Raw genomic sequence first — 15,062 nt, forward strand, 5'->3', positions numbered from 1 at the left:
AAAAAAAAAATTGTGCAATTGGAAAGAGCCATCTTTGCCAATTAGAAAATACTTTTGTGACATGATGCTTACATTCAAGGAGGTTATAGATAGAAAGGAGAGGACATAGATTATGTAATGCTTAATCTATTTCCAAGGGGGGGGGGTGGGAGATTCACCCCTGTGAGAAGTCTTGAGAGGAGATGAGGGGGAAGAGGGGGATATGCAGAATGAGAGGGGCCCACAGGAAGGGAGAAAGAGGAAAAATGAAGAGAAAGAAATAATGAGAAGTAAATAAAATAATAGAGATATTATTGGAATGACAGGGAGAGTGAGAGAGGACAAAAAGAAAGAAAGAGGGGGAAGAAGGGAAGAGGAAAGAATAAATACAGAGAAAGAAAAGAAAGGAAAACAAATGTAATAATAATTATTATAGAAACTAAACACATAACAGCACTAAGCAGCCATTCGAGGACATCAATGCAGTTGTGGGTTACGTAATGAAAACGCCCAGTCAGATGTATTTCGCACCTGCCAAGCACAAGTCACCCTATTTCGAAAACTGAACGTTGAATGTACACTCTCATGAATATTGATTGGCAACATTTTCCAATATGTCAGCGTTCTAATCAGACACAATAGAACAATGAACGTTACAGTCCGCTGCTTATATTAACGTCAAGGGAGCGGTCCTAGCTTTAAAATTCCGTTTGTTTCATTCATATTGGTTACGGCAATCCAGAGATCTGCTTCACCGAAGACAAATGTATCAAAACCCTTTTGTGTTACTTTTTAGAAAACCGAAGACAATGTTACCAATGTTATAATACCTGTACAGTACAGTTAATAAAAGAACATTTAGTTGTTGGATTAGAAATGATTATGTAACAATATTGCTCAGTAAAAACGATATGCAACATTTCGTTGACATGATTTTAATTTTAAAACTGAGTGTGCAATATTTGTTTACCTTTTAAGCTCTTTTAAGGGGGTACTACACCCCTGCCAAATTTTGTGCCTATTTTTGCATTTTTCTCAAAAATTATAGCGCATTGGTGACAAGTAAGATATGTATATTATTGGGGCAAGGACTACAACTACTGCACTGGAAATCTCATTTCAGCACAGACAGCAGTTGTGGAGTTACAGGCAAAAATGAGGGGAAACCAATATTTGATCAATAAATCAATAACTACTTGCCTTGAGTTGCAAAATTTTCAGTGCAGTAGTTGTAGTCCTTGCCCCTATAATATACATATCTTACTTGTCACCTATGCGCTGTAATTTTTGAGAAAATGACAAAAATAGGCACAAAATTGGCCAGGGGTGTAGTACCCCCTTAACATGTCTTGAGTGACAAAGAGAACGGTATTTACCATGATAAAATCATTGACATGTACATGTATTTAATTTTATAGCAGAATGTGGAATATTTATTTATCTTTAATCTGTTTCAAGTGGTAAGAATCATTATACCTGTATCATGATAAAACAGTACAAACAATTTTGTATTGTTGTGTAATCAATGTATTCTTTTGATTTCATGAAGGAACTCTTGATAAACTTGATGCTATCATTTATTTACATGTTGAAGCCCTATAAGTAAGGGACCGATCGTTATTTACGGCGGGGGAATGGGTGTTTTGGCAAAATATCGACAAAAAATTTCGCGTTCCCCCTCGCGTCCGCTCAAAATTTTCGCGTTCCCCTTGTTTTCCCAATTTTCTCCATTTAAAATTTAACAATCCCCCTCCTGGTTCAACTAAAAATTTCAGGTTCCCCCGCAAGACCACAAAAAATTTCGTGTTCCCCCCTAAATTTACCCATCCCCCCTGCCATAAATAACGATCGTTCCCTAAAAGTGGCAGAATTGTGATTTTACCCTTTCGTCTTCAACTAAACATATCTCGAGATTAAAACAAGCACATTGAACAGAACAAACGACATTTGCAAGCTAATACTGACGTTGATGTAAGCATCATGTCACAACAGTATTTTCTAATTGACAAAGAGGGCGCTTTTTATTTGCACAATTTTTTAGACATGCTGTACTGTGGCTCAAGTACCACGAATATCAGGCGGTGCTTCTGACTTTGATGACCACTGCATGAGACACGTTGACCTCAGCCATTATTTACGAACAATATTTTTCAATCAATTACGTTTTTCATATTTCATTTTTCATTCATTCATATTTAAGCCTAAGCTACGTTAAAAATTAAACCCAAGTGACCTCCGATTAATATTGCTGATGTTCCGCTCACGTCTGTAATTAAAATTGCACCAAGTTTAAACCAGATTGGACCCATTTTAATAGTTGACCTCTATATGGCATTTATAGAGCTGCACTCTTCATTTCCAACAGTCTAGCCTAAAACTGAATAAAACTACACACAGCATAAAATAATTACTCAGTGTGGGGTAAAAATGAACAAATCGGAGGTGTAAAAAGGGAATTCGGTTGCCAGTGGTGCGGTACAGCTTTTACAATTCAGCGGGGTACTTTTTTACCCAACTATGTGCAAATTACTTTACACAACTTAAATGTGTAAAGTTTACACAACAGTGACCGAGTTCCCTTTTTTATCCCGCCGATGTGCATTTTTTACAAAATTCATGCGGGGACAGTTTTTACCCACTGTTGTGTAACCGAGTTTACTCAGAGGTAAAAACTTGTTTACACAATAATGGTTGTACAATTATTTTACCCTCTATTTTACACATTTCCGTGTAAAGTTTACACATCAGTGACCGACTTCCCATTTTTACACCACTGATGTGTAAGTTTTAGCAAATTCATGCGGGGTACAGTTTTTACCCACTGTTGTGTAACCGGGTTTACTCAGAAATGGGTAAAAACTGTTTTACACAATTTGGTTGTGAAATTATTTTACCCTTCACTGTGCTGTAATATACACGATTCTGTGTAATGACTCGATCTGCAAGAGACACAATAAAGACAGGCATACGATAACTTGTGAATTATAAACTCCAGAACGTTTATTTTACTTCAAAACGTCAAAGGAGTGAAAACACTCCGAAGGATAGGGGACACTACTTGAAGAAGAGTAATGTCCCTATTTAAATCATACCTTAGAAGAGTGATTTTTACTCTTTTAGGAGTGGTTTAAATCTTTTAGGAGTAATTTTCACTCACTTTGACTCTTCTCTCTTTTTTGGAGAGAGTTTTTTTTTCATTAAGAGTGTAAAAACACACCTTTTATATTAAAATATTTAGTGAATTACATGCACTGTCACTTGAGTAGAAAACAAGGTTTACCTTCCATGACTGATGATTCTTTTGGTCTTCACTCTTTCTTTGTATCATTTGTATTAATGTAGTCCAAGTTCAAATTTCTCACATGGTGCCATACAAAAAATCACTATGCTTTATGTTATAATTTAGAGTCCACTCATTTTAAAAGTTCACCTGCAAAAACACACTGTTGAGAGGACCTATTGTACGCACATACTGTGTACAGCGGTATGATTTATCTCACAAAATGTCCTCCCCCAATGCAAATTCCAGAGTGTGGTAAAGCTTTACATGTTTACAATACAATTCAATACAAGTCCTCCTGAACTTTAAAAAATGAAACTTGAACTGATCTATATACGTTCCGGAACAATGCATCATACCTTCAAATTGTGACAGCAATTCTTCCAGTCAAGTCAACCAGAAACGTCTTCATATTCAGGTTAGAGTTTGACCAATGGGGTGACACCAAATTCACGGTTGTTCTATTACCAACGCAAAACCTATGAAAAATTCCGCTGGTTTACTAGCTAGAAAATGAGGCCAGTTATCGATCCGTTATGAATAATTCATGTTCGACGCATTGGATCATGTTAATTGAGATTGGCAAATAACAACGTTGTTAGTTTTGCGAACTTTGCCTGTTCAATGAGAGCATAGCGCGCCCCAATACATATGGGCACAAACCATGCGAACGCGATCCATGAAATGGCGGACAGGTATTTCCCATCAGGCACCAGTGATATGTTTTTTCAAATAAAGTCTACTAATTTGATATGAAATGACATTTTGCAACAGCAATGTCAAAATTAGGACTTGCTGTCAATAATATGAAGGAAATACGTGACAGAGGCAAGGTATGAAATACAAGTAGTATTTGAAGTTACAATAACCTTTGATACCCGACCTGACCTTCCATCATGGCGCCTTATTCGTCTTATGTGTTTCTATTTATGCTCTCAAGTAAAATAAAATACCAATCTGCACTAATCAGACAGAATGTTACTTGGCTCCCAGTATGAATTATTGATTTTATACGGAAGTAAAGAAATGCACAGTTGACTACGACTATGTGCAAGCCGTGCACCAATACTCCAAATATTTACGGTAAAAATATCTGACTAAATCTGACTAATATGGTCACATGTTGACATATCATGTGTTTAGGAAATCACGTGGCAACAATTTCAGGCTTGTTTACTAGTTAATTGCCATTTGTACTCTTTATTATTTATCTTTGTTAATTAATATATCTTTTAAATGCTGATAAATCGTGGTTGGCTACCCATGATATCTGTTAAATCCAATGTTTTATGAATATAATTCTACCACGCAGAGGGGGTCATGCAGCAGAATTTCACACCACCTGACTTAGCTAGATTTCGAAGCTCTGCTCTTCAAATTCATGTAAAATAGATAGTGTCATGTCAATGCTTGCTGAATTGGCAAACGATAATTTTTAAAAGCTAAAATACGATGATGGAATATGGCATCGCAAACGTCTTTATTGAAAAAGTCCAAAAGCAGCGCATTTTATTTAACCATCTGAGGCTTAACTTATTAAATATGGAAGGAAAGAATGAAGGAATGAAGGAAAAGGACCAAAGACTCAAATTATGACAGAGTCGGAGGGAAAGAGATACCTCGATCGAGACAGCGGCGATGCAATGTTGTCACGAGTATAAAACAAATGAACGCTGACATATTAATTGGAATGCTTTCTTCCGGGACTCATTAGAGAGCTACTGACTGGAATTAGAAATAATTATTATTGTGTTACATGCGAAAAGAATACAAAAAGACCACTGAAACATGTACAAGATATGCCTAAAATATACATATAGTCCCTCAGCTAGCATCGATTTAATCACCCCTCGGGTTCCAAAATTCTTATTCAGAATTTTCCACAGAATTCAAAAATCAATTTCTTACTCGCCAAAGCGCTGGCCATGGGGTAAAAATTTCACTTTTTTTTAAAACCAAAAACGTCCATTTTAATAGAAAAATGCTCAAAATTATTATTTAATTAATCCTCAGTATTTGGTAAGCTTTTGATGTCTTTTTGGTGTCAAATTAAAGCTACACAACTGTTCCTGACAATCAATTTGTAATCTTTTTCATATAAGGTAATATTTATGTTGAAAAAAGACAAAATTTGGGCAAAAATCATGTTTTTTAATCATTTTTAATACTTTTTGGCTTTTCAAATGTTTTGAAATCACTAATGTGACTTAAAATACAACTCTGTATGTTTAGCCTAAGAGACAATATTCTTCTGATTACAAAAATGTCTTTTTTTTCAAAAAAATAGTGAATTTAAAGGTAAGAAATGCATTTTTTACCAAAAACCTCCATTTTAAAGTAAAATTCTAAAAATCAGTATTTTGACCATTTGCTCAGTATTTGGTGAGCTATTGATGTCTTTTTGGTGTCTAATTTAAGCTACGCAACATTTCTTGACAATTATTTGTAATATTTTTTCACATAAAGTCATTTAATGTTGAAAAAAGACAAAATTTGGGCAAAAATCATGTTTTTTATAATTTTTATTAATTTTTGGTTTTTCAAATGTTTTGAAATATTTATGTCACTTAAAACACAATTCTGTATAATAAGCCTAAAAGACAATATTGTTCTGATTACAAAAATGTCTTTTTCCCCAAAAATAGTGAATTTAAAGGTAAGAAATGCATTTTTTTACCAAAAACCTTAAAGTAAAAATTCTAAAAATCAGTATTTTGACCATTTGCTCAGTATTTGGTGAGCTATTGATGTCTTTTTGGTGTCAAATTAAAGCTACTCAACATTTCTTGACAATTATTTGTAATCTTTTTCACATAAATTCATTTAATGTTGAAAAAAAATTTGGGCAAAAATCATGTTTTTTATAATTTTTATTAATTTTTGGTTTTTTAAATGTTTTGAAAAATTGATGTCACTTAAAACACAATTCTGTATAGCCTAAAAATATGTCTTTTTTCATGAAAATAGTAAATATAAATGTGTGAATTGATTTTTTTACCAAAAACCCCATTAAAAGAAAAACCAAAACCTACGTACATGCAAGCGGGTGACACTTCTCCTGAAGCATGGCAGAATGACCCCTCTATTGTGTTTGTTCATTTGTGTATGGAGAGCCATTATACTAGAAATACCTTTTAAAAGCATTAAATTAGTATCACCCTGGCGGTCCCGTGCACTGGAAAACCAGAATCTGTTATTTAAAAAGAAACGAAAATACAAAAAAACCCAGATCCGCCTGTGTACATATAAATGGGTAGCTAAAGTGGTCTCGAATATTAATGAATTAAAAGAAACATACGGGATATAATGAACCATTGACCTGACGCCATGATGGCAGAATTTATTAGTCGTTTTATTCCATGTTTTTACAGTATGTCAAAATCCCACTTCTTGTTTAAATTATAGTGACTTATTTTTTGCATGTTCAATGTGCAGTCCATATTCACAAACGAATACTTATCTTTTCGATATTGAGCTTTTTGTACAACTCATATAACATGTCATTAAAGCAGGTCATATGTGCTGACCTTCTTCTAGTGTATTTGTTCATCTGTGTATGGAGAGAAGACGCCATTGAAACTCCATCGGTATTAGGGCGTAGTTCATTGAACTCACCGGATTGTTATCCCACAGTACTTTGATAATACAGATAATATGTACTAATGGGTCGAGGCGATTGCATTATGTGCTGACCTTCTTCTATTGTATTTGTTCATCTGTGTATGGAGAGAAGACGCCATTGAAATTCCATCGGTATTATGGCGTAGTTCATTGAACTCACCGGATTGTTATTCCACAGTACTTTGATAATACAGATAATACGTACTAATGGGTCGAGGCGATTGCATTGAAAAACTAATAAATTATTCATAACAGTTTTTTACTTGCAAACCATCAAAATTCGTAATCTTTTTGCGTTGGAAAAAAACACGTGAATAGAGTGTCCTCTCAAATGTAATACTCTGTGGTACATGTATCATTTCAGGTAAGACATTTTGTAAAATTTCATCAAACCATATAGGCCGGTTTAACTATGATATTTATTATTTAAATAGGCCTAACATTTGTTTTTATAATAATCAAATTAATCATGTACTCTAAAATCTGGCGAAATAAATTGTGAATTGCCAAAATGACAAGTTCCTTAGTTTAAATTTGAGAAGAATTCTATTTCAAAACAAGGTACTATAAAACTTACCAGTTCGTAGTGTTATTTAAAAATCGTGCATCCATCGATCCTCCGGCTTTGCTCACGCTGGCGATGGCCGTGATTCACGCAATGTGTACATCATGGCATGGTCTATGCATCGTATTGTTGAATATAACGGTTGCGGTCACATTGTGTTAATCGGAATCCATTATCACATGTTCACAACCCTCATAGAGGCCCTGCATGAAATTATCGATTGGCTCCAAACAAAGGATTTGAGCCGGTGTCCTTCACCGTAGTTATGGCGGAGTGCAGTCCATTCAATCAAATGTTGTCATCAACCTATTTGATCGTAGTGCAGGGTTATGTGTGTGAGACGAACTGTCACGGTAGATTGCAATCATGCTTTTGTTGAATGCATTTGAGTAGTCCGCCATATTTACGGGATGATACGTCACATGCAAGGCCTCTATAGATATTTACAGTTATATTGACCCATGATTTAACCAGATTAAGGATACGATACATGATTTACCGACAAGTGACTCATTTCGGAATGCGATCATGAATTTTGAAGAAGAAAAAAGTTTCCACAGGCTTCGTTGGGATTCGAACCAGCGATTCGGAACTTCCTTTGATTACGCGCCTAGCGCTTTACCGCTCGTCCACGGTGGCAGTTGAGTGGAGGAGTGTAATGATAAATCTCATAATGCCATCTTTATCCTTTTGTTTACTAAAAAAAGACGCGTTTTGTAAAGATAGATTAGCCGTTTTATGCATAAAGAACACGAACGTTTGGGAAATGTTTCAAACAAATAATAAAGACACTGATGTGATGATGAAATTGCGTAAGTCGAGAAATATCTGCGTCGCAATGTTTTGTTTTGGTTTTAGGAATGTGACCTTAAAATTTACGACTTCATGACATTATCATTCGAAATCAACAAAAGATATGTTGACAGTATATGGCCTCATTCTTTCTCTAGAATGTTTTGTACATGTATGTGAAGTAGCTTCAACAATGGTTCGCTGCATAATGGTAAAAACAGCCTTGACCTAAAAAAGGGCGAGAGGTACCATATTTACCGATTCAGGCTAAATTTAAAATTGATATAAAACGTTTGTTTTTGATCGATTACAAAAATTAATTTTTGTCATATAAAGAAATTGTGTCTGGCGTGAATTACACTACAGTTTTTTATTCTTAGGGCTCTTTAACTTCTTCAAATAATTTTTAAATGATAGAGTGAATCCCCTGGCCATCTATAATTACGCACAAAAGATCGAGTCCCCTTAATAAACATTGACAATCTATTGAAGATTGTCCCGTAAGATTGTTTATTCAATGTACACAAATGCAGAGGTCCGTCGTACTGCGGTGTACCGCGACTGGTGCCGCTACAATAATTGACCATTGATTTTATCTGAAAACCGACGAGGTGCTAATTGCCACTTTCTGAAGTGTGAATTATCATGATTATTGGGACGAGGCGCGCTCCAATCTGCGGGATCCCGCTAAAAGCCTTAAAAAGACTGGGTAGGACGCATAAATAATAAAGACACATCACAAAGCACGAATAACCCCACGATGAAAGCGCGCCGGTAAGTGTACCGAATTTGAGTAGCATAAAAGTATAATTTTGCTTTCTATGTATTATAATTGTTTTTGATTAAAATGTTCCAAATTAAAATGAATGAATTCAAAAAAAGTGTCCTTTTCAACAAAATCTTAAGCTGAACAAATTAAGGATAATAATTTCAAAACCTTAAGCTCTTGGTTAAATTCTTCTGGTTATTATCAAACGCTGGTTCCCTGAAACATCACTTTTACAAATAAGTCTCCCTCGATGATGTGTACCTTTTTTTGACTTCAACACTATCGATTCTCTATTAAATTTCCCGCGATGTGATAGACAATATGGAACACCATTGAAAGGTGACCGTCAATCAACATACTATGGGCATGATGAGCAATACTTGCATGCTGCACAGCGCCCACGTTATTTGCAATAACAAATTATTTTCCGCCAACCATGCCAACGCTAGCATACTCTTTGTTGAGAGAGCTCCATGTGCATGCAAACAATATTTAATGCGGCTATCATTATAGGTTGTATGACAAATATGAGGGCACCACATAGCTTTTGAGAGTTTGTTAAAATTTTCTCATGGACTTGGACACTAATAATGTTTTCCCGTGACCTGGGTGTCCAGTAAAAATAAACAGTGAAGTGTATTCATTAAAAAAAATGCATGGAATGACTAGGAAAGTTTTACTTCTATTTTTACTTTCTTTCTATAGATTTTTTGTTACACTTTCCATGGTGATGTTTTGTTTTTCCATTCATCATCATCAGTCGACTACTAGCTTTCTCCAACTATTGCGATCTTGGGCAAGCGACAAAATTGTGTTTGCCTGCAGCATCCCTTCAGTATCTTCCCAGGAGGTGCTTGACATACTGTTAAGTACAGTATGTACAGTGTGTGCGGCCGTCCCGGTTTCCTCTTCCCATGTGGTGGAATATAAAGGGCATAAAGCAAGTAATATTAAAGGTCCGTAACCCGATCGACAGCATCATCCCCCGATATTTTTCATTGTTGATGAGGTTTTGGTATCACATAATAGATACTATTTTTCTCATTACTATCCTGAAATTTGACGCCCCAAGTCGATGTATTTCCGGAGAAATCATGAAAAACATCGGCCTTTACAGGCTACCAATTTCTAAATACTAAAAGTACTTCGGATTTCTGGGTAGGGAATTATGAATGAATAATCAGTCTCCTCAACAGCTACTTTTGTTTCGCGTCATTCACATTCTGTGAAAAGAGCGAACCACACTAACTGCTGAGGAGACTCCCTGGGAGACTCCAGCTTTACAGCGGTAGTATAATATCTCCAAAAATTCCGTCATGGACGAAGCGGGCTATATAGCTCAATTAGTTAGCGCCTTATGTTTTACCCATGAGGTACCCGGTTCAATACCCGGTAGCAGTTCTCTTTTTCCTCTCCATTTTTAACCCAAAGTTTTTTACATTCATTTGAAATGTACATATTGCAAGAGGAAATATATTTTGTTTCCTTTTTTTTCTGAAATGGTACGAAAAAGAATTAAAAACAAAAAAATCCGTTCAATACGTGCATTTGCAGCATTGTCGTCAGGTCTGTTTTGTTTTCGTCGATAATGGCATGGCTATTGCCATCATTTATACACAAAATATATCATGAACGATATAAAGACGAAACTGGTTGTGGTTAGTGGTAGGCTAGTGTCACAACTTGCATTTGCTTTATCGGAACGTGACTAGTGGAGCTTGATTGTCATGTAGCTTCATGTCAGTGCACCCGCCACGCACGCACGGCACATGACGAAGGGAATTACGGCACATGTTGTTGTTGCTTGCCTGCCCAGAATGCAATTCACGCATACCAAGGTATTGGATTGCGAATTTTGCTATTTATTCACATTTACGCTGAAAATGCTCTAGTTTTTTCACGAAGCAGCATAAAGGGGACGATATTTGATATTATTATGTAGTTTTAAAGACAATCCATATCCCAAACCAATAGGGTTACCCCTCTTGAATAAATATTTTTTAATTTGGCTGAATTCCTATAGCTAAATCATATAAGCGAGGAGTTGTTTTGCATATCGGTTTCATGCTTTCCGTCCAGCAATTAATACGTGTCAGTTGATTTGTTAGATACTCAGCAACAGTTAATATGGGTCAGTTAATTCACCTTTTCGGAAAATCCCATAAGCCTTTGATAGTGTAAGAACTAAGTCATTTAACATCGTTTATCGAACATTGTTACTGCGCATTGCAAGTCGGCGTGACGTCAAATGATGAGTTCTCATATGTACTCGCAAAGGCGTATGGGATTTATCAAAAAGGTGAATTTGGTCAGAGAGCAAATTATTTCTCTTGACAATCAATTTTTTTTATCTTTCCACAAGACACAAAGTGCCCTGTACTTTTATTTTCATTATATATTTTCAAAATCACAAGAATCAATAAAAATCACACAAGAAAAATCACAAATGCAGCAACAATATAAAAATGTTACATCATATAAAAGTCTACTTTACCAAATACATGTAATTTAACACTGTCTTCAACACAGCCCAGTACATACACAAAAACAAAATTAAAGGTCAAATCTCCACTTTTTATAATGAGCAGAAAGTTTACCCTTTTTTTTTGCAATGTTATACTCGGTTTCCCTGTTATTTTTAATATATACTTTACAAGCAATAAAAGAGGGCTTCTTATTTTGAAATTTACACAAATAGATATAATATTTTACAGACAAGCATAGATATGTAAGAAAATTGTCTTTAAAAACCCCAAACACCTTTTCAAAAAATTGACATTGAAAAATTATGTCATGTTTGTCTTGAATAACCTTTACTAAATCATCCCAAATTGGTTTTACGAGCTCACATTCACAAAAAACATGAACAATAGATTCAGGGAATTTTTTACAAAGATCACAAAGAGGTGAATCTTTACGTTTGATTTTAAATAAAAAATCATTAAAAGCAATAGCTTTATGGAAAACCTTGAAATAAAAAGAGCGGAACTTTGTATCAATAGAGCATTTAAAATTACGCAAATGAATTTCTTCCCAATCAGTGCCATCCGGGTCACCAACCACATTATCGACATCAGCGATTTTTTCCCAAAATTCAACACGCCTCTCCGGAATACATGTCTCTGTAAAAATAGAGTATGCAAATTTTGGGACCTTTTGAGCATTAAGAAGACCCGCTGTGACATCATCAAAATATTAGAGTTGGAATCTGAACCCTGAAGTCACGAACTGGGAATACATTTCATAAGGAAATTAAATTTTCTTCTATCTAACTTGGATATACCAAAGTCAAGAATCAATTCTTTAAAGAGTCTACTACCTGGGAGAGGTGGATTTAAAAGATCATTTATATACACAATACCGTTGTCGCACCAATCCTCATAAAGAAAGAACTTCTTCTTAATATTTCTATTCAACCATAGACACTGGAAATATCCCATATCAGAAAAACTTTTATTATAAATATCATGACATGCCCTATCACGATAAATATACCAAGTCCTGAGAGCCCAGTAAACACAAAACGTTTTCGACATCATTCGCAAAAGGTTATAAAAGGTTGTCAGAAAACGTTTAAATGTCGGGTTATATAAAGGGTGTATTAAGAGTATAAAACATTTTCATAACCTTAAAAAACATTTTTTGATAATCTACTGCTCAGCAAACAAAAATGTTTTACAGACAACGTTTAAATGTCGGGTTATATAAAGGGTATAAAAACGTTTTAATAACATTCCAAAAACATTCTTGAAAACTTGATACAAAACATTCTAAACAGAATGTTATTTTGTGGTTGAAAAATATTTTGCGAAAAATGTTTGCCCAAAATATTTTCAATAACGTTTTAAAAACGTTTTCATGACCTTTATATAACCCGACATTTAAATGTTATTAAAAGGTTTTGAAAAAAAAACATATGAAGAACATTTTGTGTTTGCTGGGTTCAAATATTTTAACATAATGTTATTTAAGTATTGACACAATATTTGGGAAAAATGTTTGCAACAATAGTTTATAATAACATTTTTTGAAAACATTTAAAAATGTTGTTGTATTGTGTTTTCATACAAAACGTTTTAAAACGTTATCATGACCTTTATAACCCGACATTTTAATGTTATTAAAACGTTTTAACCTAAACCAAAAGCCAAAATATAACTTATTTAAAACGTTTTTAAAACGTTTTCGTGTTTGCTGGGAGAGTCAGCTAATTGGATATTATCAAGCTTGTTAAGAAAACTCTCAGGAGCATATGATTTCCATAACAAATCACCAAAATGATGATCCATATCAGATAATTCAATTGTTTTCCAAAAGCTTTTAAAATTATTATCCAGTAACAATTTAACCCAAGTCATTTTTTGAGCCAAACAGAAATTATAAGGGTCAATCATACGAAGGCCACAATGAACAAAATTGTTACGAACAAAAACTCTTTTGACCCTGTCATTACCATCATTCCAAATAAATTTATAAAATATCTTATCCAGGACTTTGAAAAAATGCTTAGGGATTTTAATACACAAAACTGAAAAGAAATAAAGAAGTTGTGGCAAGAGAAGAGTTTTAATAACACAAATTTTACCGACCATAGAAAGATTTCTTGCTCGCCAACAATTTAAAGTACCCTCAATTTGTTTTAGTTTAACTTTATAATTAGTATCAAACATGTATGTAGACCGAGTATTCAAAGAAAAATTAATGCCTAATGTTTTGAATTGGTTTCTTTTCCAAATGAGACCCTGCTCTGAGAAAGGAAAATCTGAAGACCCCTTTTTAGCACCAATCCAAATAGCTTCTGATTTAGAGAGATTAATTTTACAACCAGAACAAATAGCAAATTTATTCAAAGTATCAAAAAGATTATCAAAAGAATCTTGAGAGCCGTCCAAAAAACAAGTCGAGTCATCTGCTAAAAGAGAAATTTTCAACTCAGTATCACCAATAGGAATTCCCTTGATATTAATATTTTGACGGACTGCTATGGCCACCGTTTCAATAACCAACAAGAATAAGTATGGTGAGATAGGGCACCCCTGAAAAATTCTCTTAACCATATCAACTGAATCAGTTAAGAAGCCATTATTAATAATATAACTTTTTCTACAAGAATAGATAGTTTCAATCCAGGAAATAAATTGATCCCCAAAATTAAAATGTTTTAGAGCTTGTAAAAAAAATCATGACTTACACTATCAAATGCCTTTTCAATATCGAGAAGTAATAATGCACCAGAAATATCATTTGCTTCAGTATAATCAATAATATCTAAAATTAGATATTCCTGCCCTTAAGAAAACCAGATTGATCAGGATTAATAAGATTATGAAGATACTTTTTCAATCGATTAGCCAACATTTTAGCAAAATCTTATAATCAACAGTCAACAAAGAAATTGGCCTGAAATTTTTAATATACATGCAGTCTTTATCTTTTTTAGGCAATAATGTAATAACACCATTTCTTTGAGACATCGACATAAGCCCATTCTCAATAGAATTAAACAAATATCAATCCAAAACACAATATAAAACTCAGCTGGAAACCCATCATACCCTGGCGTTTTATTCTTTTTCATGGAGATAAGGGAGTCATACAATTCCTTCTTTGAGATTGGCTGATCAAGAATTTCCTTAAAATCAGGACACAACTTAGGGATGTCAATGCTCATAAGAAATTCCTCATTAATATCATAAGAATTTACAGCAACATTTTTAACAGAATACAATTTATGGTAATACTGATGAATTTCTTTTATAATATCACACTGATTTGAAATAACATCACCATTATCATATTTAATCTTATGAATACATTTTTTCTCACCAGACCTTTTTTCTAAGTTACACAAATATTTGGAACTTTTTTCACCATCCTCCATCCATCGAGATCTGGAGCGGATAATTAAACCTCTTGTTTCAAAATCTAAAATTTTATTCAATTCCGCTTCCAAATTTTCTAACTCAGAAACTGAGAAATTATTGGATGGATCATCATTAATCTTGATTTTGACCTTTTCAATATTATCCATTATTTTTTCTCCATTTCTTTCTCTC

General features: G+C 34.2%; 1 protein-coding gene across 1 annotated transcript; it reads right to left on the minus strand.

The window, feature by feature from the left end:
- Positions 1-11,363: 11,363 nt before the first annotated feature.
- LOC140169106 (uncharacterized) lies at positions 11,364-14,063 on the minus strand. Its single transcript, XM_072192373.1, is given in 3 exon segments — positions 11,364-12,200; positions 12,203-12,516; positions 13,210-14,063. Coding segments are annotated over 3 exon segments (1,809 nt in total). The 3' UTR covers positions 11,364-11,559.
- Positions 14,064-15,062: the final 999 nt, after the last annotated feature.

Source organism: Amphiura filiformis, chromosome 14 (assembly GCF_039555335.1).
Source record: "Amphiura filiformis chromosome 14, Afil_fr2py, whole genome shotgun sequence".
NCBI classification, from domain to species: Eukaryota; Metazoa; Echinodermata; class Ophiuroidea; order Amphilepidida; family Amphiuridae; genus Amphiura; species Amphiura filiformis.